Source organism: Perissodus microlepis, chromosome 12, assembly GCF_051167445.1.
Source record: "Perissodus microlepis isolate ML-2025 ecotype Zambia chromosome 12, ASM5116744v1, whole genome shotgun sequence".
NCBI lineage: Eukaryota > Metazoa > Chordata > Actinopteri > Cichliformes > Cichlidae > Perissodus > Perissodus microlepis.
This window is the reverse complement of record NC_140472.1, coordinates 22,948,060-22,974,972: the sequence shown is the minus strand read 5'-3', so window position 1 is coordinate 22,974,972 and position 26,913 is coordinate 22,948,060. Positions and strand designations below refer to the sequence as shown.

The 26,913-nt window shown below is 42.7% G+C and overlaps 1 protein-coding gene across 1 annotated transcript in view; it reads right to left on the bottom strand.

Annotated features, from left to right (window-relative positions):
* Positions 1–657: 657 nt before the first annotated feature.
* LOC146376304 (zinc finger SWIM domain-containing protein 6-like) overlaps positions 658–26,913 on the bottom strand; it is a 49,212-nt gene continuing 22,956 nt past the window's right edge. Inside the window, exons 2-14 of the mRNA XM_084946806.1 lie at positions 23,534–23,890; positions 21,971–22,119; positions 20,236–20,386; positions 18,593–18,772; positions 16,779–16,949; positions 16,484–16,630; positions 15,710–15,856; positions 14,768–15,028; positions 13,214–13,349; positions 5,911–6,068; positions 5,599–5,762; positions 4,589–4,670; positions 658–4,477 (exon numbers count right to left, since the gene is read on the bottom strand). Of these exons, the coding sequence (XP_084802932.1) occupies positions 3,612–4,477; positions 4,589–4,670; positions 5,599–5,762; positions 5,911–6,068; positions 13,214–13,349; positions 14,768–15,028; positions 15,710–15,856; positions 16,484–16,630; positions 16,779–16,949; positions 18,593–18,772; positions 20,236–20,386; positions 21,971–22,119; positions 23,534–23,890 (2,969 nt within the window). The 3' untranslated portion in view covers positions 658–3,611. The remainder of the gene's footprint in view (positions 4,478–4,588; positions 4,671–5,598; positions 5,763–5,910; positions 6,069–13,213; positions 13,350–14,767; positions 15,029–15,709; positions 15,857–16,483; positions 16,631–16,778; positions 16,950–18,592; positions 18,773–20,235; positions 20,387–21,970; positions 22,120–23,533; positions 23,891–26,913) is intronic.

Below are 26,913 nucleotides of genomic sequence, written 5' to 3'. Positions count from 1 at the left end.
TGGGAGTCTGGGGACCTTACTGCTGTCAGGAGCTCCTGTAGTCTGGAGCTACCACCTGTTCCCATCTGCTCCCTAAAGACCTTAACACACACACGTGCACACACATGCACATTAAAATACATGCAGACACGCAGAGGCATGCAAACAAGGAGCAGCACACACCAAAACATGCCTGCACAAACGCACACACTTGACAAACTGCATACACTGATTTAGTCATCCTGTGGCACCACTGTCAGTGTTGGATACATGTAAACAGGTTATTGTGGTTGGCTGAGCCTGGCTGCCTGACAGAAGCTACAAAGACCATGGGAATATCAATTGATACATTTCACATTCTTCGTCAGCTCGCCCGGGATGACAGCGTGAAAGCTGCTGCCAGCGAGAGTGATCCCTCTCTGCCTTTTTCTGACATCGCCGTTTGATGGAGATCTGAACCGTCCTGACTGATCGTCTCTCGCCGATACGCCGAGCAGCGCGCGCCGTCATGCTCAGGGACCGCGTCACATAATGATCTACGACAGACCTTCTCAGACAAAAGTGCAGCTGTAAAACATATATAAAAAATTAAATAAATAGATAAAAGAAATGCTTCCCGTTTTTGGCAGGGTGTAAGTATAAAAGAAAAAAAAAATCAACTTTGAGAGGAAATAAATATACATTTCAAAAAACTAACTTTTATTAAAACAAAAAAAACAAAAAACAAAAGAATCAATTATTGACTCATTAACAAGATTATAAAACAGTGATTTAGTTACATAAATAAATTGATATCGGTGTATCAAATCTTAATTTCATAAGCATGTATACATGGGTCATTGTAATAAATAAAATGGGAGAGCAGAACATTCCTACACGAACAAAAACAACAACAAAAAAAACAAAAAAAAAACAAGAAAATTAAAATAAAATAAAACAAACAGCTAGAAAGACTCAGAGGAAATTGTTTCTGAAGAGAACAAGAGACACTGGACAACTTTTCCACCAAACACACGTGAGGAATTGCTTTGTTAAAGCATCAGTTACACAGCCATTCACTTACTAATTAAGGACACTAAAGCTGGGACCAAGGTTGGTTGTCTCTCCCCTCTTAGAACGCGTTTGGTTGTTAGATAGATCTTCTGTTTGGTTACTTTAAAGCGTTAAGACAAGGCAAGAGAAAAGGCTGCTTTTATCTTTAATCAACACAAGATAGAAAAAAGACGCAGAGAAAATGAGATATTAAAAAAAAAGAAGAAGAAGGAGAGAGAGAGAAGGTAAAAAGGCAGGTAATGATGGGACAGCTTGAACTTTGCAGTGGAGACACTGGAAAATCTGCAGGGAATGAAGGAGAGAGCTGAGGAGACTCATTTGTCCATGTGCAGAATTGTCGAGTTTGATGACTAATAAGTTACTTGCGCGGTTATTATATATTACTGGAACATGAGGCAGGTTCTCAGCAAAATATGTCCTTTTAAATGTACGACTGTAAGGCTGGACACATAATACACGCTCTGTTCGCCAATTAGCTCCTGTATAAAGCACATTATAGTATTTTTCCAATAGGATCCCATGGAAATCTAGGCTACTACAACAGCTTACATGCATAACTAAGTATGAAATCACGTATCGTGTTTTTAAACATTTATCCACCACTGGCGTGGAGTAGTCTACCTCTCTTCCCATTCTACACGTCACTCAGCGGAACAACATTTCTGACAGGATCCAGCGTCTCGTGCGTGAACACATGCGAGTCCAAAAAGCTGTCAACAAGGTCAGTCGAGTCCTTCTGATATGTTCTGTTTTGTTGTTGTTGTTGTTGTTTTTTTTACAAAAGAGTGGAGGGGAGGGAGGAAAGCCCACACCCCCAAAAAAAGAAAAAAAAAGAAAAAGGGCAAAAAGGGCAAAAAGGGAGAAAGAGATGAAGAGCGAGAGAGGGAGAGAGAGCAAACTACAGCGGCTTCAAGTATTTCACATTACATAGAATACTCTGTATAAATTAGTTAACATATACTTTCAGATCCTCCATATTCAGACATATACTATGGCATATATACAGAGTACAATAAATGCTCGCTCATGTTGTGTCGTGTTTTTGTCTTTTTTCCTTTCTTTCTTTTTCTCCTCGAAGTTCAGTTGTTCGTATGTTCCGCCTTTTTTTGTTGTTGTTTCTTCCTGTGTAGAGAAATCCCTGAGAACGTTCTGGCTGACAATTACTGAAGGTTCCACACAATCAACTATAACAGTAGAAAGTCTAATTTCTATGATTCACATGCACAGAGGGAGGTGACACTGGCCGAGTCGGAAAACACCACGATGGCGGCTGTATATAGATGAGAGTGGACTGATATACTGACACATGTTGTGTGTGTGCGTGTGTGTGTGTTGAAGCTTTTTGGAGAGGGGGGTGCAAGTACCGATGCCAGGGCAGTGACGTACAACAGAGCCAAGGGCAGAAACACTTAGCGGGAATCTGAAGCTTCCTCATAACCTCGGTCTCACTGATGAATCCCCCTGTTTAATTAACACTGTCAGCTATCATAGACGATAACAATCACGATAGCAAATAAAAAAAAGAAGAAAAGAATATATCTGGGAGCAGTTCAATACCGTATCATGAGGTAGTCGTCTGCCTCTGGGGTTCTGCTTCAGCTTGAAGTAGCTGAAGCTATAACAAGAATACTCATTATCTTTGTCTATAGCGCCTGCATTACTGTCTTCTGTCTGGAACAGGTACTCATTATGGAGGTGGGTGAGATTATAACAATATCAACAACACGAGTTAGCTGAGAGCATTGTTGTGTATAATGAAGCTAATGCCTGGAACCCAGAGAAAACTAATGGCTGCTCCAGTGCTGCTGCTTCTGCTGCTACTGCTGCTGTGTCTGGAGAAAATGCTGATGGCGGCTTTTCTTTCAGTGCTAACCCAAGCTGTGCCGAGCCGAGCTAAGCTGTGCAGTGCTGGCCAGCGCCCGCCGGTGAGGGCGTGGACAGAGGGAGGTGCTCTGTGTTTTGAGTGTGTTTTTTTAAAGCCTTAGTTTCTCTTTGAGGATACCAAGTTTTCTTTTTTTTTTTTATTGTGTTTTTTTCCTCTTTTTTTTTTTCTTTTTCAACATGAGCGCCATTGTAGAAGGGCTTCAGCCACTTGACAACATGTAACTCAATATACACTGAAACGGGAGGGGGGGGGGATGCTTTAAATCATTAGAGGAACGAAAAGGAACGGAAAGAAAAAAAAAAGCCGTTTCGCTTTCGTTTTCGTCTCGCACACATGTAGAGAAATACACACAACATTCACAATGTGACAAATTTCCTCTCTTCTGAAAAATAAAAACACTTCTGTACACATAGTAGTAATAATATTATTATTAATAATAATAATAGTAATAATGTTTATGACAATAACAACAGCAAGAACAATAATACCGCGTGTGGCTCTGTTGATTTTTTTGTCATCTTTTCCTTTCTCTTTTTTGCTTCATTCTACAAGTCGCATCCCTCTTTTTTTTTACTTGTCTATTTTTAATCAGTCCAAAAAGAAGTTCAAAAGGCAGACTCAAGTTAATAGAAAAGTACTAGAGTGGGAGGAGGGCGGGGAGGGCTTTTTCACCACCTCCCCTTCGGCCTCGCCCTCAGCCGAACCTCTCCCTCACTAGCATCATTAGTTTCTTTTTGCCCTTGTAGATCTGTTTCAGGTTGTCTATGAATTGGGTGAACTGAATGTGTCCGTCGTGAGCCATCATGAAAGTCTCCCGGGCCTTCCCCAGGAACTCGATGAACTCGCTATAGTGGCGCGGGCTGATGTGCGTGAGCCGTGAGTGCGTGGTGTTGATGTAGGCCCCAATGGTTGCGTCCAGCAGCTGCCTGAGCGGCGCTTTGTCCAGCGACATCAGCTTCCCAGAATTCCTGCGGCTGTGCAGCGCCGACACCATGCCCGGCGTGGTCAGCGTGCACCGCCGCAAAATGTCAGACAGCACGGTGGCGCACTTGACGCTCTTGACCACCAGGGGGATTACGGCCGCTAGCTCGTTCTTCCCCAGCGAGTGGCTGAGCGCGCAGGCCCACAGCACGTCGTTGATGGCCGGGTGCGTGTCCTGGTTGTAACTGAGGTTCAGGTGGGCCATCGCTAACGTCGCCAGCTTGTACGCTCTCATTGGATACCCACGGTGTTCCATGTAGCGCGCAATAGTGAACAGCTGCGTGTAGCTCATTCCTGTCGCCGCCGCGTCCAGTACAATCTGGTAGGCTGTCTCAAAGGCAATGTGGTCCTTTTCGCAGAGCGTGAGAGCGGAGAGGGCGCAGTTCTGGGGGTCCTTCATGGCACACTGTAGGGCGAGGGTGCGAGCAGATGAAGCCAGGTTCTCCTGCTGGTGGCAGTCCAGGTGCAGGCGGACGATAGTGCTGTTGGACATGACAGTGGTGGCCACGATACTGGTGGCTTCCGTGGGGGTGAAGAGGGTGAACCAGCTCTGCATGATGCTATCCAGTGCGTACACACCTGGGGCACACATAGAGGCATGAATAGATGTGAAGAGATCTATAGAGCAGAAGCTAATAATAATCCTTAAAACAGCTGAAAAACACCAATTAAGCGGACGGCGTGGCTTACCAACTTCAGTGGCACATGTGACTAACCAGCGAACCATCTCTCTCCTCCTCCAGTTTAATGTGGACAGAGTTATTCTCATCACCTGAGGAAGGTGAAAAATGATGGAGCAGGGGGGAATGAAAGGTGAGTTACTGATCAGACATGTAAAGCATTAAAATGCACAGGGAAGATGAGCTATATCTACTATTACCGCTGAAGAGTATTATAAATATTCCTGTAACCAGTTCAACTGTAACTGTAACGCACTAGCACTGTGGCGGAAAAGACTGTGGTACATTTTGCAACAGCCTTGGGGGGGAAAGGCCCACAGGAAAACCATCAAAGTGAATACCTTTACAAATATATAATCCAAGGTAAATAATAATAAATAATTTATTAAAGTCTGCAAAGGCAAATAAGGTGAAAAAACATAATGAACAATATTGTGACATTTACCAAGCATCACCTCTCAAAAGCTCATTCTCCTCCCTGAGGTGCACAAAATAAAGGCCCCTTAGAAAATAGCATTGCAGTGCTGTTCCATCTAGAATTAAATATTCAGGAAACAAAAGGATCCACAGATACAGATCTGTTACAATATCTTTTCTGATTCCTCTGCACTCGTCATATAATGGAGCTATTTTACAGGATTAAGAGCACCCTATAGTGTAAATGCCGTTTCCTGGTAATCTTCCTGTATTCCAAGACAATAATGTCAAATTCTGTTTCATGAACATCAGGATAAAATCCTTTTACTGACCCAAGATAACTAAACCCTTGTGATGTACAGGGTTAATGTCATCCTCCAGAGCTATAAGCTTTTCTTGTAAGAAAATGATCCAATATATCTCTACTCAAAGCGGCTTGGTATAAGTAGAATATTACCTTCACATACACATGTGGATGTATTATTAGGCTTTTTTTTTTTTTTTTTTTTAAACAAAGGTGTGGCATGGAAATTTACAACCTGACTTCCACTAAAAGGTGAAAATAAATTCACAGAAGTACACTTTAAAAAAAAAAGTGCATACCTGCAGTCCTAACTCCAGAGAGACTTTGAGAAGTGTTATATCAGGCAGGCTGTCCATGAGCGTGGCAATCTTAAACGCGTCCTGCGCCAGTTTGAAGATGTGAGACGAGGAGTGAATGTTTTTCTGGATGGACTCCAGGACCGTCTCCAGCCTGCGACTGTCGCCTGTGGTACAAACACAGAAATAGTTTAGAATTGCACAGAAATTACTGCTACTCCCATCTGTATACATGCAAACGCATGTGTTACTAATAGTACGTCAACATTAGGAAAGTTAATGGCGGGATCTGTAATTGTGCAAATATCTGTGCACCTTTGGCAGCAGTGAGCATGGTAGAGGCCAGCTCACACTGCTGGGACTCTATGTGGCTCAGGGTGAACCAGCGCGGGTAGCGGTTGGGCACTACGGACACGATGTGGTGAGGTCGCGACAGGTCACCGGATGATGCCGTCGACTCCAACACCGGCAACCTGACAGAGAAACAGACCCACAGCACAATTATTAAAGATATTCTGTGGAGAATTATGTACTTCAATTAAATACATAAATATTAAGTAGAGTCTTGAGTCTTGAGCCACCCCTTATTTCTTTATATTTTGCTTTCAAGAAGCCAGATTTGTAATTTTTCTAAAGTGGTCTTGAGCAATATTTCTCCAGGTCTCCAAGTTTTTCTTTGGACACTGGCTGCTTTTTCACTCAAATTTAGTCCATCCTTATACCTGAATATATTTAGAGGAAACTAAGCAAAGGTCAGGATTTTTGTAGCAACAAAACAATTTGCAAAAAAAAGTGGCAAAGGAGCACAGTATACTTTTAAAAATGATCAGGAAACCAGACAAGTGGAGAACAATGGAAGAAGCAGTAGATGAACACTATCATCACTGACACGAGACCCAGAGGTGGGTTTTTTGGCAGTCACCCTGTCAAGAAGCAAGTCTTAAGGAAAGGAAACAGGGAGAAGAAGTGGAAGAAGAAGTGGACTGAAAAATCAGTGGCAACAAGTTTTATAGAGCGATGAGTTTCAAATCATTAATGGTATATATGGAGGACAACAGTGTCTACAGCCATCCGTAAAACATGTAGGAGGCTCTGTCATGATTTGGGGCTGCATTTCAGCCAGTGGTGCTGGGGATCTTATCAAAAATGGTGAAATTATGAACACAGAAAAGTACCATCAGGTTTTAATCCTCCATGCAATACCATCTGGAAAGCCTGTAACTGACAACAGCTTTACTTTTCAGCATGACGATGATCCCAAACACACTGCCAATGCAATAACAGCATGCATGGAATGAAAAAACAAACAATGGGAAACTATCAGTCATGGGCTGACCTCCCCAGAGCCCGGACCTTTACTGAAACAGTGTAGGATCATCTTGACAGAAAACGGACCAAAAGACAGCCAACATCCAAAGAGGAGCTTTGAATGTCCTTCAAGAAGTCTGGAGAACTAAGTGTATTTCAGTTAATTAAGAATATTAAACTCAGAAACACAAAATTAAAGAAATACAAGAGTGAAGAGGAATTAGACAACAAAGGTCCGTGAATCATCATCAATGAAACCCCTTTTTTTCCTCCATACTGTAACAAGCAAAGAGAATACTGTACTGAGAGAAAAAAAGGCTTCATTATGAATGCCTGAAAGTCACTTCAAAATCAAAATGACTTCAGTCGACACAGGGGGATTACAGTTAGCCTCTCCCAGCAATTTACTTTCAACCTAGTATTTAATCACCTAGAAACCATGGTATAATTAGTATTTTCTTCACTCTAATTGGTCATAATGAAGTCAGAGCTGTGCAACACCTGCTAGTGGATGGAGGAGCTTCACTAGTTTCTGTCTCTCATTATAATAATACTGACAGGGCCAAGTCTTCACAAGAGCCACGAGCACAACACAGTTACCACTGTGGCCGGCTCATCTCCTATTCTGCTTCACTTCTCTTCCCTCCGCTCCCACCTCAGTTTCAAAGGTCTTCTTTCCTTCAGAAGACAGCACAACCTGGCCTTCTCTCAGCCAATCACAAAGCTAATTGAGTCCATGGGGAAATTAAGGAATTCACCTTCTAGCCCCGTAAGGCTGGACACACATCAAACAAATACCAACACACATCAATGAAAAAACCCAGAGCACACACACGCACGCGTGCACACACAAGATCAGATACACACACACACACACACACACACACCTGCCCTTTTGAAAACACATCAAAGCAGCCCAGTAAAAGCAATGTAATGCTAAATGCCAGTTTCAATTTCAGAGCAAGGTGCATGTGATACCGCTGCCACCCGAGTAAAGGCATGTACAAAAACAGCCTAGTCTTCGCTCCGTTTCGCCCATGAGGGCACCGGCGGAGCTCGTTTCTCGGAGACAGAAGGTGTCAAAAACCCAGTTGAGATGCGTGCAAGTGTGAACGCTGACACTTGGTGCAAAATGGAGATGTTTGGAAGCCCTAGCAACAGCCGGATTCATTCCACACAAAGCTTAAGAGCTGCTAAAAGCTTTTGCCACACTGGGACCTTCTGGAAGATTCCTGGGGTGCAGCAAAGCAAAGCAAAAAAAAAAATGCCTTGGATAAAGATGGAGGCCTCATCAACATTCCTGCTTTTGTTTGGTGTTCACCAGAGAGCCGAGTACTTGCATCGGATGGGTGCTTAAGGACCTGGATTTGCTGAAGAATACCTCAATGTAGGAGAGGTAAATGAACCCTCATGAACTTCTCCAAAGTATTCAATTCAACCACAAGTACAGTTTAATCCCAGACAGCTAATATAATTACTGCAAAATGCTGCACATCTAAATCCAACACCAATTTACTGTGTGCTTACAGTATAATAAAAAACTGTAACAAATGGTTCTTTACGGGTTTGCCATGGTTTGAAGTAATTGCGTATAAATATATTATCTAAAAAGAAACAGAGTGATCGGTAAGAGGCAATCAATTCCTGTGAGGGTCAGTGAGAAGGGTTTGTCGCTCTGGTGTCAAATGTCTCCTGCGGCACTGTAGCACGCAGTCACATCTGAAAGGGGCAGAAATATGCAATACAGTCAACGTGGAGGCAGCTGGCAACAGATTACAGAAGAGGAGCCTGTGATGAGGCAGTGATGGGTAAACCAGCGTTTAGGGTCACACATTCACGTGCCCACGTAAGAAGAATGAAATGCGTAACACTTTGCAGAAAAGCTGCAAGGATACAATGATAAAAAGCAGTGCGAGCAGGTTTTACCTAAATCCTGAGGCCCTTTGGGTTTCTGGTCTGCATCACCATGACTACTGACCTCTTTACCTCTTTCTCTGTTCCCCCTTTGACTGTAAACACCCTTCACTTCCATAATTTATCAAGCGCACATCTATCAGCTAAGTGACACATCCGGTGGAAGACCATACACAAACTCTTGTGGGATAAAACCTGCAGAACACCTGGCAGCAGGGATGAAGTCATACATGAACGAGATGAGCAGATATTTTAGCCGTCAGGAGCCTAGGATGCTAAAAACGACATTTGCTTTGAGTGATGCTTTTTGAGGAACATGTGCTACATTAAAGTCATCACTGTCGCAGTCACATGAAAATCTGTGTTTAAAATATCATTCTCGAGAGGTTTGTTTATTTCCGTGCACTTGGATTTTCTGCAACTCACAGATGAGAATGTTTCTTTATATTGTTCAATAAATTTCATATAATACAATAAACACATGTGCATGAGCAAAGTGATTGCAAATACACTGTCTGTACGTGTGTGAGAGTATGTATAGTGGTGATTCTTTATAGCTTTGTGCGGACAGACATTAAAACATTATATGCAGAGGTAGAAGGCAACAAGGGACAGACTTAAAGATTTCACTGACTGATAGTAAAATTGTATTGTATAAAACATTATATTTCAAAGGGAAATCAACCCATTACATTACTAGTATTTCTTTTGGCAGTGTGCTTTACGTCTATTTCTTTCACTGGGACCAGCACAATAGTATTGCGCTGTTTACATGTCCCACATCAATGATTCCCAGCATCTTAATCTGAAAGTCATGTAAAAAAAAATGAGAGACTAGATAAGGGTTTTACTATGCAGACTAAAGAAAAAAGCCACCAAAGCATTGGGTAAGGCACATTAGCTCTTAACAGTAGATCTCAATGTCACACAACATCAGCTGATACGCTTCTGTGTGTCCTACTGAAACATCTAGAGGTGGGCGGATCTAACCAAATATCCATAGTATGGTATCGGATCAATACCAGCCATAGGATTAATACTTTGTTTCTATCCTCTAAGTTCAGTTTAAATTGTGTCATTTAAAAAATACCCATCCCATCCAACCTTTTTGCGCTGACTGTCAGAAGCAGAAGCTGAGCCAAAGTGTTTTAGAGACAGGCACATTTACATTCCAGGTCACAGTCATGATCAGTGCTTTATAGGTTTAAAGTATCGGTAATAGTATCGGCATTGGTATCGGTAATACTGGCCATCATCACTTGTTATCAGCTCTATACCAAAATTTGCATTATCACACAGCGCTAACAGAATCTCATATAAGGTATACAATTTAAACTGCTTTAACGTTCTGTCAACTGTTGCTCATGCAAGCCGCTTTGCAGCCCGCCTTGATCCCAGCTCGTCCTTAACATGCCGCATCTGACGATGTCATATCACCAATGCCTGCTGTGTTGTGCACCACGGGTCTTTCTCCTTCCCCCCGTCTGGAAATGATAATCGTCTTTGGAATAAAGTGGTCCCGACTGAAATGATGGCTGCTACCTGTGTGCACTGGTGATGTATCAGTCTCATCTTATCCTCAGACGGCAATCGTGATATAGAGTACTTTATATTCAAAGATTATGGATTATGCAGAAGATCAAAGGTTGTGGATTACAGCGAAGATCCAGAGTCATTAGCATTGGAAGGCTCATATCTCATATGGAAATCACATATGATAACAGGCGACTGGGATTTGTTTCTTTTGCTTCCAAAAGAGTTGAGATAAGCACCGTCTCTGGAGAGGCAGTGAGCTTCTTCTTCTCCTTCTTCTTCCTCTTCTTCCTCTGTGGCTGCAGTCAAATTCTGGGCAGCCCCTGAACTAGTAGGCAGCTTCTCTGTTTTTGTGTTGGCCGCTCACGTCGAGCCATTGCACGGCATATGCTGCTCTTACACACTTTAATTAACCTCATCCAAGACACATAAACTCCCAGGCACTTTAGAATACTCTCATGGATATGCATGCACACATGGAGGCAGTCTGACTTCCTCTCATTTGCAAAAAAGCCGTTTTAAGAGCAACTGTGACAGAGGAGAAAAATCGAGAATGCAAGTAGAAAGAAAAAAGTGTGTGAGAGAGTGTGTGTGTACAAGAGAGCGAGAGAGAGAGAGAGCTAGACTTTCTTTCTCTCTCCTTGTATCAATGATAGTGTTATAATAGGTCCATTAAAATAGCCCTGGTTACTTTACCTCCTCCTCTATATTTAACTGTCCACCGTCCCGTGGGAGCGGGGAGGTATATGCTATCACATTACACTACGCTACATTACACACATTCATTATGTGCTGAGTAGACACCCCTGGCTCCCAGGAGCACCCATAAGTGGCCGTATTATTCTAAATCGACGCATTCACGCCAAAGGAGTGAGGATGGAGGAGCAGAGGGGAAGGAAACAAAAAAAAAAAAAAAGGTGACGGGAAGTAGCAAGGGAGGGAAGGGAGTGGCTGACTCAGGGAAAACAGGCTTGGGACTTGGGTTTAGAGGGAATGGAAGGGACACACCAGCTGGATTTGCAACCTTGAAACCACACTGAGAAATCCAAACCATCTCGTTTTGGTTTTGTAAGTGTGTTATTTACATCCTGACGCCTCCTAAATGGTTAACTGTAGGAAGGTGCAAGGGATGCGCTTCTTGTCTTTTAGTTCTCCGTTCGGCCAACTGTGACACATCACGAGAACCCGAAAAAGTTTAAAAAAAGAACAAGAATCGCTTCATTTTTAGTCGTTCACAAATCATTTGCTAGTTTTACAGTGATGGACTTCGCAAAGCTTAGCTTTGTAGAAACATAACAAACATCTTCCTCCTCTGTGTCCTCTCCCCGTTGGCTCGGCATATGCATGTGTTTGCATGTGCATGTGCGTGTGTGAATCCTCCTCATTACAGCCACACTAATTATACTCTCATTAATGTAATTAATATTCACTGATCCAGCTCCCACTAGTCACAACATCAAAACACAGCAGCGCAGACTGATTAACGTACATACACATGTCCACATTGTCCACAGATGAATACACACAGGAGCTTAATATAGAGAGATCACACGGACAACGCACAGGCCAGCAAACAGCGTGGAATTCGCTTCAAAACACAGACGCACACTGAGCTGCAGACATTGCAAGCTTTAAAGCTTGAAGACAAGCTTGCACAAATAGGACGGATCTTAAACTTGAGGAGATTTTTTTTTCTCAAATCGCTTAAATCCTCACTCAGATTTTAAGCGAGGGTGACTAGGTCGTCTACGAATCAGAAGGTTGGTGAATCGCTGGCTCATGCAGTTTGCATCGTCATATCCTCGGGGAGGTTAGTGAACACCAAATCGCACGTTACAGCTTCAGACTGACGGACCAACAACAGCACAAATAAGAGTATCCCACAGAGCAGTTACGCCACATATTTTTGACACTGCCCCCATCTGACAACAGATGCTCTCTGCAGGTAGACGGGCAGCCAACGCCAATGCACTACCACAGCTGAACCGTAATTTCCCTACCAGTGTGTGTGATCGTCAGACAGTGCTTAGAATAGAGCGCTGTATGGGTGTGTGTGTGTGTGTGTGTGTGTGTGTGTGTGTGTGTGTGTGTGTGTGAATGGATAAGAGTGGCTTGTAGTAAAAAGTGCTTTGAGTCCGCAGAGTAGAAAAGTGTTACATAAGCATCAGTCCATTTTACCATTTATAAGCCGCACGTAAATATTTTATGGTTATACAGGATGCGAGGATATATCATATAGTGGGTTGGGGCGTGCATACCAATATTCAGCTGTACACATATTAGTGTGCAGCACAGGTAAGCTCAGAAATCTGTAAAACACACTCAGGATCATCACTGAGTGGTAACTTAAAACTTTGTGGCCATGGATGCTAACATGGATGCTACTGCTTTACGATCACCAGTCTCTCCCACAACAGCTCCTATTAGAGCGTGGGGCACTGCTCTATCTCTGATTGTTTTACTCATTACTTCATAGGAAATCTCCAAAGCTCAAAAAAGTTTTATTTGAGAGTCCAAACAGGGCCTCTCTACATCTAGAGCCTTCTCCTCAATAGTCACCTTAACTACACCTGTAAAGTTTCATAGCTGTCCCTTGCATGTTTATGACACCATCATGTTGACAAAACCCATCCACAGACAGACATATAAACACCTGCCAAGCTTTGGTAATAGTTAAAGAAGGTGCCCAGGATCACATTCTGCCATGATGACACACAGATGGAGACACACACACATGCATGTGCACACGCAGACTCACAAAGTGAAAACAAAGCGAGACCTGCTGTCACAGCTGGTAAAAATCTGATTTACAAGGTTTTGACATGATTACGGAAACAAGCCCACACAAACACAGGAGACCTACCGCATGGCTCTCAGTGCAATTTTGTACGCCAGTTCAGCGTCGTGAGGTAGGAGAGAGGTGAAGAGATAGCGGGCGAAGGTGTGCATGGGGACACTTTCTCTGTGGACGATCTCTCCGAGGCCAGAGTACGGACCAGCTGTGACAAAAAGCACATGAAAACAATATAAACACACTGAGAAAAGTGGGTCCTTTTTAGCTATGGAACACACAGGAGGAAGAAGTGTGTCCTCAAGTTATTATATTTTATAATATATACACCATACAATTAACACATTCTGGTATTGCTGCACATTAAGTCATTATTTTCCTGTTGCACACTGACGAGTGATTTTTCTGGTCTGTCCCTCGTAGCCAGGAAGCACCGAAGCCACGCGGCATTAAAACAAACTTTGACGTCAAAAACCATATGGCCGTGTGTGCAGCCTTGGCCTCACACCCTTCCTTCCCTCCCCCTCTTCCTGTGCTTCCCCCCTCATCTCTGGTGGGTTATTTTAAACCCCAACAGGCTTCTAAGCCACAGACCACATCACACAGTGGCGCGGCTGCAGTCTCCAGGGACCCACAGAGGCCTCGGAGCCCGGTGCTCTATTAGTAACGGAGCCAGAGGTGGGTGGTCGCGCCAGGGATGAGGCAGGGTTGGGGTTTGGGTGGGGATTGGAGTAGAGTTTGACTGGGCTGGGCCCTCAGGGATGAGCCACCACCGCACCCCTCCTCCTCCTCTTCCTCCTTCTCGTTTTCCCATAACCAAACCCCATTCTGCCCTAGCTCCACTCCTGTAAATGTACACACTGGTGTGCGTGCACGCATATATGTGTGCTGACACAATACCCTTGGTGTTACTGTGTAAAGAGCTCATTTTGGTCTGGCCCAGGGCAGCTCAGCCTCTATTTGCACCACAAAATGAAAGGATAATAAATAGCGAGACAGAGTCAAAAGTGTTTTTCCTGTTTTAGCAGGAATGTGTAGGCTCTTGGTGTGTGGGAGGTAGAGGAAGAACAGGGAGGAGGTGTGCCTATATATAGATACATTTAAATATATAGATATTATATATATATATAGAGAGAGAAAGAGAGCTATAGGGAAATATGGTGAAAAAAAGTAAATTGTAAACAGGTTACACTTATGAAAAGAGCTTTAGACTTTATCTTTGGGGCAGGGATAGCTCAGTAGGTAGAGTGGCGGCCCCATGATCAGAAGGTTGGGGGTTCGACTCCACTGAACGGCTACCCTGAGGTACCCCTGAGCAAGGTACCGTCCCTACACACTGCTCCCCGGGCGCTGCATTGGTGGCTGCCCACTGCTTCACTGGGTGAATGGGTTAAATGCAGAGGAACTATTTCCCTATGGGGACTAACACGCACACTTTTTTAACTTTATCTCTCATTCACCCATACAGCATGCTGGAGTTCAGTGCTGCCCCAGCACACTTTATCATGTGGACAGGAGGAGCACACACCCACTCGACCACGTTGGGAGCAACCATTTAAATGTAAATTTAAAAAAACCAAACCAAAACAAAAGTATAGTTGGAATATATTCTGTTATCTCTCTTACCCTCCAGCAAGAAGACGGCCTGTTTACGGAAGATTTTGACCAGGGAGTCGTCCAGTTCCACTTCCTGCAGCTTGGCCAAGAGCTGCTCTTCATTGCGACACACCTTTTCTTGAGCATACAGCCCATCGGGCATCACCCGCTGCTGGCCTAGGCCGATCAGAGCGGTCTCCACGGCCAGCGCCACGTACGATTCGCCGTCCCCCAGCAATCGCTGCACGGGCATCCGCTGGAGGTCCGCTCGGCTTACGACGCTGGAGCAATCTATGAAGAGGGAAAAGGAGAAGACAAAGAGGCAGATGAGAAGAAATGAGTCAGCAGAAACTGGCTGGGAACGTCTGTGTAATTCTCTGAGGCGCTGGACAATAGAGGAGTCCGTCTCCTGTGAAAAACACACTGTGTTCGTCACACAGTGCAGGTCTTAATCCAGTGACCACCCAAAATAAAGATCGACCCCTTAGGAGCATTCCTCTGTTCGCTGCTTTTCCTCAGAGGAGTGGGCTATTTCTGTAAGCAGGAGACGCACCGAGGGACGGAGCAATCACAGAGAGTAGGCGAGGAGAATTTGAAAAACATGGTGAAGAATAAGACAAAGAGAGCTAAGGTGAGGCTACACTTAAACTATGCTTTGTATAGACTAAAAATTACTCTACTATAATCGATGAGATATAAATATACATGGAGAGTATAAATTTCCTAACTTAAAAATCAGTCCCATAGAATTAGAACAAACATCTGTGCTAAATTACACAAAAACATCTGTATTTTCATGACTTGTTTGTGTGTAGTAGCTGATTTTTCCATGTAGATACATAAAGACAGACACATGAATCACTTTGTAAAAGGGTGTGGGATGAATAAAGAATACGATAAAGTCGCATTTTGATGTGTGTATGGGGTTTTTTGTAGCTATTTAAGAGGCCAGTTTCCATAAACCAGCAGTACCTGAGAGGTCTAAGCAGGTGTTAGAGCCCTCCTCGCCCACTCGTCCTGACTCTGTTAGGGTGCTGAACAGGGTGCCAATGGGATCCAGGGGATGCCCCACCCAGCCCTCCATGTTGGTTATGGAAGTGTGGCCTTTATGGAGCAACTCTAGAAAAGGACAAAGCAAACGGGGACACGTCTCAGTGCAAAAATTGACAACATCTTAAAGTAATAATGCACATCATTAGCCTCTGCAAGCTGAACAGCGTATTAACACAAACACATATACACACAAATAACCACTGTCTGTCCCAGCAAGACCTCATCTTAATTCTTCCACCCCTTAAAGTCGACCCCCCTCCTCCACTGAAATGCGCAAGGGTATGAAAACTAATATGCACAGAGCTGTCATCCATACCTGATTAAGAAACAGCAGCGATAGGCCCCATAAACTACCAAAAATCAATACAGACCATATCTCAGCGATGGCATGAGTATTTGTTATTTTTCAGTACCTTGCATGAAGAGCTCATCTACTCTGAAGTTTGGCAAGAGTAATTAGATGTTTAGAAGTTACACTTTACGCAAAAGGCAAAAGGATTCACAGGAACTGAAAGCATTTCTGGCTTGTTCCTTTTTAAATTTTCCTTTGAGATTATTAGGCATTATATATGATATCACAGTGAGCTGGTGTTGTTTGTAGGTAATTAGTGAGTTTCCAAGAATGGTTTGCTGCCAAATTGGATTCTGAGAATAAAAAACAAATAAGGCTTGAATACTGCAATTTAGTTTCACCTTTCTTGTGCCGACGAAAGTGCTCCAGTTGCCTCTGCTGCTGCCTTCGTAACGTATTGACCACGGCGATGGCCAGACGGAGGGCTTCTCTCGGGTAACCGTGGGAACGCAGGGCGTCCACCCTGGCGCAGGCTGTTGGGACATGCTCTGAGGGAAAGACAGAAGTTTTAAAAACAGCGTTCTTCTCGCACCTCCTGGACAATCTCAGTTCGGCTCACTGTGTATAAATAACTTTTCTGGCACGTGCTCACTCACACCTCCACACACACACACACACACACACAGACAGACTCACCGTGCCATAAGGGCCAACCACGTGAGTCGAAGAGAGAACCCTCCTGGTTGTCATGGTAACAGTAGTTGGCGTAGAGGTCACTGGCAATGATGTGCTGGAGGTGTCGGTCCTGCCAGTGCAGGTCGCAGGCCTCGATGGCCCGTGTGAACACAGTCCTGTGGGGGCGCATCTCTGAAGGAGAAGGAAAGGCGAGGTGAGAAAAAGATGGATAACAGCCAAACGCTCGATAATTTGTGGACTTCTTTTTGTCTTAAAAGACAGCCCTAGCATTTCAATATCTTTTTTGACATTAGCATAATTGCTACAAAAAACAAAAAACCATCACTCGGAAGATTGGCAGCTTGAACTGGCTTGTGTACCACAGAAAATCTGCTGTGGTGTTTTAAAGCCGGGAAGCAAACAGCAATCTAAGCGGCCTCCTCTCGACTCCAGCAGACCGGATTCACACAGCAATTATGTGGGGCAGGAAAATTATTGTGTTTTTGCAGTTGTTGGGTTAATGCATGGAATTGTACTTCTCGTTGTTGTGTTGAGATTTATCGTCGATGTGGTTTTTCTCTGTTTCTTTTGTTTTGTCCATCTTGTAAGAAAATAAAATGTGTATGAAAACAAACAGGAAAAAAAAGAAAAAGAAGAATGGAAATCTGTTGATTTATCTCCAGCACATGTGTGGCTCTGTGTAAAACTAGCTTTTAGGACAAAACACTGGATAGAGACAGACTGATAAGCGAACACACACATACACCCACCCTGTAGCCAAAGCTCCTGAGCCCTTTCACAGTGAGGCAACAATTCTTTGATTTACAATTTTTAATTCATTTTTAATAAACCGAATATGAGTCACACCAATATGAAATTGAACTTCTCTGCTGACATCATGATTTAAAAAAAAAAAAAAAACACTTTTTTTTTCTTTTTCATTTTTTAATCAATCGTTAAAAGAAAGCATCTTCTTCTCCTTGTCCGAATCAGGGTCACGGAGGGGCGAGAGGCAAGGCCGTGTTCATTTTGACAGCAAACTTAAGTTGATTCAGTAAAAAAAAATAAAGTGTAGACTTTTGTTGTGTTTTTACCGGTGAGAGTTGCTCCACACAATTTAACAAAGCGTCTTATTTGCCTTAACATCTAATGTGGAATGTGGCCATATGCCTACTTTTCTCTTCCTTCCAAGTTTTGACATTTTGTCTTTTCATGAAAAACAGAGAACCGTTTCTCATGGACAGATCAATTGTGTGCACCTAACCTCACTGCACCACAGATCACATTCCTGCCTTTCTGAACAAATTAATTAGTTCTTATTGGATCTCGTCAATGTGTTTCAGCATATCTTCTGTCCTTGTGCTTTGATTTCTATGTAATTATTGTCTGAAATACACAAAAAATGAAGGTAATTATTGGTCAACAAAATTAATTAGCTGGCCGCCGGGCAAACACACAGAGGTAGACATCCAGTCGCACTCATATTCACACCTATGGCCAATCAGCAATCAGCAACCTAGCCCCATCCCCATGTTTCTGAACTATGGGAACAGAGAGAGGCCACACAGACACGGAGAGAACACACAAAGGTTGGACTCAAACCTTGGACCTTCTTGGTGATGTTGCTAACAGCACCACCTTGAATGGACTAAATCTATGGGAAAGAAATTTGCCAAAACAGTTCTTTGGGTGCTCGCTATTCATTCCTGCACAACAGATCTTGGAAGTGCCACAGCTGTGACGAGACTCACCTCTCACCTGCTACAACTGCCAGACACGTGTCACGACCAATAAATACGTTATTGACAGACATACAAAACCTGTCGATCTCTTACCTTGGTTGCCATGGGCGCCCTGAGGCAGTGAGTGGGTGAGGTTGGGCAGCTCGTTGCCGTGGTTACCGTCCTCCCAGGGGCAAACGTCCACACTGTTCCATCTGCGCAGCTGGCGCAGCCATGATGACTTCTGCTCCGGTTTACAGTGGGGGTTCAGTACGATGCACATCCACAGGGCACCTGGACACACACACAAACACACACAGTTCAGTTACCTGCCCTACTTCTCAGTTTGTAACAGTGATGTAAGCAATGAGTCATACAAAAGCCATAAAGTGTGTCTTTTGAGATTTAAAATACCTTTAATACAGATATCATGTGAGATTGAAAGCTCGGGGCTGTTTTTACACCCTAACACTGTTTCTTGTTCTTTTAGGAGCACATTTTACGTGCTGCCGCCATCTTGCACTGGAATACAAAACTCTGTGAAAACAGAGAACTTGACTAGTCCCGAGGCAACGCTGACTGCACACACATCATTTTAGAGTAAATTGGAACAAACAGAATATGAAAAGTGGCTATGTCTCTGGGGATACAAGCACAATCGGGGATTTTACTCTCCAGACTCCAAGAGATATGTATACACTCACATTGTGTGTGTGTGTGTGTGTGTGTGGGTGTGTGTGAGAGAGAGAGACTGTGTGTGACTGTATTCTACAGATGCATATGTGTGCAGACAGAGTTTGGGAGGAAGGACGAAGGCAAGGACATAGACAGAATAAGAAGGGAGAAGAAAACACGGCGGAGAACAGAGAGAAAGTGTAAAAAGGAGGGGGTGAGGGGAGAAAATGAAATGGGGGCGCGGATGATGTGGACGAGAAGACACGGGTGAGGACAAGTGAATGAGGCAAGGCTTTGTGTCTGGAGGAGAGGAGTAGCTGCAACTCAAAGAGGAGCAAGACAAAAGAGGGAGCGAGGGGGAGAGAGAGCGAGAGAGAGAGAGGGAAAAAGAGAGCGGCGCCAAGAGGCAGCATTTACCACACATCAGGGGGAGTGATAAGGACTTGGGAAGAAGGTTTTGAAGTGTGGACTTCAAAGAGACCGTGCACACACACACACTTCCAAAAATACGTGGGATTGAAACAGATGAGATCACTGCGCTGTCCTCGCAAAGTGCAGAACAAGACCAAAGGGAGAAAACGAACATCATCATCAACAACAAAAACAACAACAACAGCAGCAACCAAGACATTAGAGAAAGAACAACAAAGACGCGGAGACAACACGGCTGCTGTCCTGGTGATGAGCCCGCTGGTTTTGCGGCTTGTGAGGATGTGCTTTGCTGTAGGTACAGCACGTCTGTCAGAAGAACTACAGGATGTATCAAGCCGAGCGAGAGCACGGCAGGGGCACTCTGTCACATCAGCTTAATATGTAATGAGATGAGTCTGAAAACACTGCAGAGGTTATAACATTTAGGGTTTCAGCACGATGCATTAAATAGCTTGTAATTCACAAAGACACTTTTATACACCACCAGTCACAGTGAGAAAGTGACTGGGCTGTCAGTGACAAGTGTGTGCGGGACAAAAACAAAAAAAACAACACCTTTGTGTCGATTTTTGCTAAATCCGTCTAGGCAAAGAGGTGTGTGCACATTTATAGGACAGTATGTGCGCGTGCAGCGTGTTTCTCGCTCTCACCCAGCTCATCCCAGAGCTGTCTGTACTTGTCGGTCATGGTGGTGCCCTGCTGTCTCCACAGCGCCAGCCGAGGGTCTGCCATGAACTGTTCTGTGATCAGTGTTAACATCCTCGCTCCGTTGGAGTCACGCATCTTCAGCATCTCCCTCACCTAGAGGAGGACACAAGAGGGACAGGCCCGCACACACATGTAGTTTACAGCAGCTGAGGAACAAAGAGCAGCGATAACACGAGCGGCACGTTGTTCTAACATCGTGTGCGCGCTGAAATATTCATGGCACGTACGCAGGCTTAAATCAATGAAGAAAACAACTTTTATGCCTCGGGATGGCGCAAAACACATGTAGCACATTTAAAGATGGCCGGGCATGTTTTCATATCTACTGTGTGTAATCTGTTGATCTTGGTGGTAGAGGTAAATACAGTGGCAGCAAATGTTTATATTTTAATCTTGCAGCTACTGCACTTGTCAACGGTCAAATCAGGTTTAATGGTCGCATGACAAAATTCCTCTCATTCTCGTCGTGTTTTGTTTCCTTAAAACGCTGTTTTAAATACTTACTGTGCTTTTTAAATCCAGTTCTTGACACAGAAACGGAATAATCATTTATGTTTTCTAAATAGTTCTCTGATTTCACTTAGGGGTTTTAATATTCTGCAAAACTAGATGTCACAAAGAAAATCCATTCATTACATTACATACAATATGGCATCATTAAAAAAAATTAAAAAGAATGAGAATCCAACTTCAAGAAAATCAGTTACTAGAAGAAAAAAGTAAACATTTTTCTTTGTGCATAAACAGCAGCGATAGTTTTCTCTTCTCTACTTCACTTTTTGTGAGAAGCGCTAATCACAAGAGGGACTGGTTTATTGTAAACTATGGTGGTCAGCAACTTCTTCTAGAAGGAGGCATAAACACTCTTGGGTGTGCAGGAATATCAAATATTAATCTAATTTGCTACTTCTTTAAATACAGGGGAGGGGATTTTTCAGTGAAACACCAGAAAAACAGAAAACAGTAAATTTCAACTTTGCAACATGTGCGGAGACAACACTCACGCACACACACGCATGGACACTTGCAGTAGATTCACAAGTTCAAATGCAGTGGATGTGTGTTTTAGATTTAAGGGCAGCTCTGCGTAAGCGCAAGTGCGTACATGACTCTCGATGTGGGCGTGCACGTCTGTGTAAGCATATACGCGGCTGTTAGTGGCCGTGCGCGCGCACTGAAATGAATATAACAGGCAACAAAGAGCATGAAGCCGAGAGATATTCTAAAAGCCAGGCGGACTGGATGATAATGGCCTTGGCTTGCAGTCTTTACATAGCACACAGCGCATTAATGCTGGTCTAGCTCTGCCACTGTAATACCAGGTAACGGAGCGAACGGCACGTCTCTCATGTAATCATTTAATCATGGGTACAAAGGAGCATACAGCGCGAGCTTTCGCCTTCCGATACCTCTCTCTTTCTTTAGCTCACAGTGTCCATCCCTCCTGCAATTAGCTCCAGCATGACGTTCAGTGTATGTGCTCTCTGTATTATGTTGTTTTTACTCCTGCTTCTTATAAAAGTGCGCTAACAATATGGAGAAAATATTTATTCAAAGTAGCTGTAGAAAGACAAAAGGGAGCAACGTGAACGTGTCCGCGACTGGCAGGGCTGGTATGTACTGTATGAGAGCTGGTGTGTTTTATACGTGTATGTGGGAGTGTTCCTGGGTCTTGACCTTGCTGAAGAGCAGGTTGAGCTGCTTGCCCGAGCCGTGGTATCCTCCCTGGGACAGGAAGAGCTTGACCTGCTCCTGAACCTGCTCCTCATCCAGGTGCCAGCAGTTCTCATCATCCACACTAGCTCCCGCTGTGGGGTCCGGGGCCCCTACACACACACACACACACACACACACTTCAAATCTTATATGTGCATAAGGCCATAACATTTTTTCCCTTATTATCTCTTATCCTAATTAATACTATGGCATTATTGGTATAGGATATTTGTGAATATATATTTGTCAAATAAAACCCCGTGCAGATTTTATATTCCAGGGAATGAGATGAAAGTCAGTTTAATTTTGTTCATGAAAAGCACAAAAACAGTGCACTTTGATCTTAGCAAACACAGTTAAAAGCTAAGTCTACAAAAAAAACAAAAAAACATCTCGTTCCAAGTTCATTTGCCCTTCCTTTTAAGAAAAAGATCAAAAATGTCTCCATAAATAGCCAGGAAATTTAAAAAAAAAAACAAGACTGACAATGTAACTCATCTTTCTACACCTTTATGTCCTAAGACTACAGCAACCTGCAAGTGCACTACTCATACTGCAGGCAGCAATGTGGTGTTTTGTTTCTATAACATTACCAAGCACACATCAGCAAAGCCATTTAGCTATTTGATCTTAACAATAGACAAACTTGCCGCCATTGCATTTTAATAAAACTAATTTTAATATAACATAACGTCATTATTTCAGTTCCGCCCTCAATAATTAAATTGCATTACCGATTAAGCAAATTAACTGGTTTCACTGAGATAGATTTTTGTTAAAAGCATGCAATAACAAACTGAGTTCTAAAGATGTCTTTCCGAAGACTCGCTGAGGAGACGCTTAAACTGAGAACCTGAACAGGAGTAACTCTGCTAACAAGAGTTAGTTTACGTTTCTAGAGCTATCGATGACTCATCGACAGGTCTCTTCATTCTCAAAAGACTCTGTCTCTTCTGTTCTCCGTTTTCTTTTTTGGGCCCTCCTTCTCAGTTTCCTTTGCTCAAGTCTGTTTCCTGTGTCCCGTTATTTTTGGACACATCCCCATAACTTCTTTTTTGCTTCCTTCATCACTTCTCCAGTTACAAAGCAGCAACACACACACAGACAAAAAAAACGCATCCAGACTCTTTTATGCCTTTTTGTGCTTCCTGGTTTCCTTGGTTTCTCTTCCCGAGTTGTTTGCCCTTCTATTTGTACTTGCTGCTTACCTCTTCTGGGTAAGCAGTAAGTACAGCATCGATAACAAGAGATAAACAAATCTGTCTAGTAACCTCTTGATCTGTATCTCTGCATTGTTATATCTCTCTCTCTCTCAGAGGTAAAGAGAGAGAGCTCTATAGTGTTGATTGCAGCCACAGAATCTCTGCTTGCTGTCTGGCTCTTATTAATGAGTAACATTGATCCCGCCACACTTCACCTTCCCCTCGCAGTCAATACGTGCGCACGTAGAGGGCGTTAAAACCCACGTGCAATCTTAAACATGCCCATTACCTCACAAAGACACTAACACACAGGTTTTCTCACCGTGGACCTGATTGATCTCAGAGTTCTGTGACAGAATCTCGTCTGCCAGTTTCTGCGCAGTAGGCAGAACCTCAGTGTGGTGGACTGATATCAGATACTGGACGAACTTCTGCAGCTGGTCTCTGCTCATCTGGAAGAGGGTTTCCGAGATGGGCAGGTGCAGCTTGACCTGTTCCGGTTTCCGTACTCTGTAAAGCGACAGCGCCACTACATGGGCGCAATAGAAGATGTCCTTGTTTCCACAAGTGCACGTTACCGCCGTGATCTTGCAACGATCAAAGCTCACGCTGACGCTGCAAACGAGCTCCGGTGACGAGGGGGTGGCGGGGTCTGTCACTGTGCCGCTCAGGTGGAAGCCTGAAAATGTTAGAAACAAAAGAGAACGTGCTTTGTTTTAGGAACGTTTTCGTTAAATCCTTCATTGTTTTCCATTTGTCTTTGCAACTAAAACAACAAGTCAAGCTACAGAAACAGCAGACAACTAAGCAACGTCTTATATAATAGAGGGACATAACCACCATCAGCCACTAGTTAACAGTGCTTACACTCTTCTTTGTATAATTGGTTTACTTTTGGAGGGTTTTTAAGCATGAAAGGTCTGTTTAGGGTGATGCTAATAGATCTCAGCTGGAGATGGTCCAGGTCCTGTAGTCCCAGACTATGACACTACCACCACCATGTTTGACTGTTGGTATGTTGTTCTTTTTATGAAATACTGTGTTACTTTTGAGCCAGATGTAAGAATATACAAATGACCACAACTGTTAGTATTGCTGAATCATGAAAGCTGACCTTAACTGAGACAAGTAAGGCCTGCAGTTCTTTAGATCATACGCTGGGTTCTTTTGTGACCTCCTCAATGAATCATCGATGCACTCTTAGAGCTCATTATGGCCATTCTTGGATAGGTTCACCACTATTCCAAGTTTTCTCTATTTGTGGATAATGCTTCTCACTGTGGTTCGCTTGAGTAAAAATGGCTAGTCTAAGATAGCCACATGAGGTAGTACAGCGTTTGAAGCTTCTGCATTGGATTGAGTTTTTAGTCAAGAAGGTTGCTGCTTGGTCTACAGATCTACAGACACACAGAGGCAACAAGACGTTTTGTACTACAGCAGCTAGTTCACCAAGTGTGCTCTTTATTAAATGACACTACTGCGCACATTGTCTACAAGAATGAATAAACTTAGGATGGAGTTATGTTAAACAGACTCACTCGGCCGCAGTCACCTGCCAAAGGCCCCATGTTCTCTTATCAGTATGATCAGGACCAGCTGCAGTCTACTACCATTACTGTGAGTGAGAGTAGATGGGCCTGACAGAAATCTAGATGCAGGAAACTGCTGATCCACGGCAAAAAGGAATTGAGAAAGAGATAAGGAAGTGAGCAGCGTGCTTGACTTTTCCAGTATGAATTATACAGGCTCTCATTTGAATATAATGTTTGATCTTGTCCTGGCTGCACCATCCAGAGGCGTGGCTAGTCATTATTCGAGAATACATATGAATGAACCAGGTGGGGGTTCCCAGCAGTGGCCTAAAACACACACTTATGAGCATATGAAAGAGACACACATATGGGCACACACACACATATTGAGGCACAGCGTGCGATCATGCATTTATTAATAATGGGAGTGGTTAGCAGAGGCCAGGAGTAGCTTATGAATGCATTTATGCGCTCAAGAGAGAACTCTGAAATTCATGTGGACCATGCAAAGACATACATATGTTTAATATGTTTATCAAAGGACCGAGAGCATACATCGATGTGATATCAAGCATGTATTAACGCATATATCAAAGTGTTTTCTGGGGCTCTATATTTGGTATGAAGGGAGGGGCAGGAGTTGAATATTTTATAGGATATAGATGGAAATGAGTGGAGGATTATTCAGGAAAGCTAAACAGAGGTCAAAATAGACACCCTTCTTTCTTTGTCCTCAATGAGTGGAATAAGAAAGCGGGTGACTAAAATAATGATAATATAAAATGTCAGCATTGTCCCTAAAGCAGCTTCTAGAAAAGCATAGTTGGAAACTTCATTTAAATATCTTGCATATCACAAGACTTTTACTACTTTCCACTTGCCATAGCTATTGCATTCAGCTTATATAGGCTCAGTTATGATTAGTGAACTCTCTCAACTAGTTGTCAATAGCTGTTGTCTTACAGTTTTAATAATTTGCCAACAAGTTTTAGTTAGTCCTGCATCTAACTTCATACTTGGTGACCACTTTCATTGGTTTATTCCTTCTTTTTAACCAACAATTTCAAGCATTTATTTATACATTTATATCCTTTCAATAGTTACTATTTTAATGACATGGTATGCTTTCAGCTAGTCATTTAAAACTCTGTTTATTTCACTTTTATCTCACCATTTCAACTGTTAATCAATACATCTGGCTAAATATTTCAGTAGCAAGCAATACCATTAGCTTCTCATTTCAGAGTCTTCATTTAAATTTTTACTGAGCTAATTTAAATGTTTATTCATTATTTTTAGTTAACAATTAGCTAACAAACTGTGGATACTTTTCTCAATATTTAAGCTATTAATACATTAAGGAAACAATTTCAATTTCAACCAATTTTTTAAACTATTAATTTCAAACTTTTTATTAATTTAGCATTGAATAGCATACTTAGCATAGCATACTTTAACTTTTATTTGTTTTAACAGTTAGCTAACAATTTCACTTACAAGGCATGCATTTGGGTAATCATTTTAAACCACTTTAAACTGTTTAGTTATAGTTTAACAGTTGAAGTAGTGAAAAGAATCAATTTAACAGTTAGCTAACAATTTAAATTACAAGCCATACCTTTAGCTAACTGCAAACTCTAAATTTTTAATTTTAGCTAACCATTTATATGAAAAAAATAACATTTTGCTTAACTAACAATTTTATTTCTTTATCTATATTTTTAGTTAACAAACTTAACTTCTAGCTTTACTTTGAGTAAACTTTAGATAACCACTTCACATGTTTATCTAAACTGTGAATAAACTATGTGTTCCTATTTATTTTGACTGTCTGTTTTCTGCTTCACATCCATTAACTTCAGTTAGCAGTTAACTTTTCTTCTCAAGCCTCTTCAGGCCCCTCCATTCTTAAATTGCTTTGAATTCCCCCCCCTTTTTGGATTAGTTGAGCATTTGTGTCCATTTAATGCTTGTTCCCTTGGATGAGAATAGTTGCTATCGGTTTTATTAGACGGATGCCTAATATAAATCTATCAATACAACATTCAAAAAGCTCTATCAGCATGAATGTAATTGGAGTTTGTAAAACAGAAAGAGCAATGAATTATGATATTTACCCTTTCGCTTAGCATTATCTGCAAACTAAGAAATGCTGGCTGCAAAAACCTAA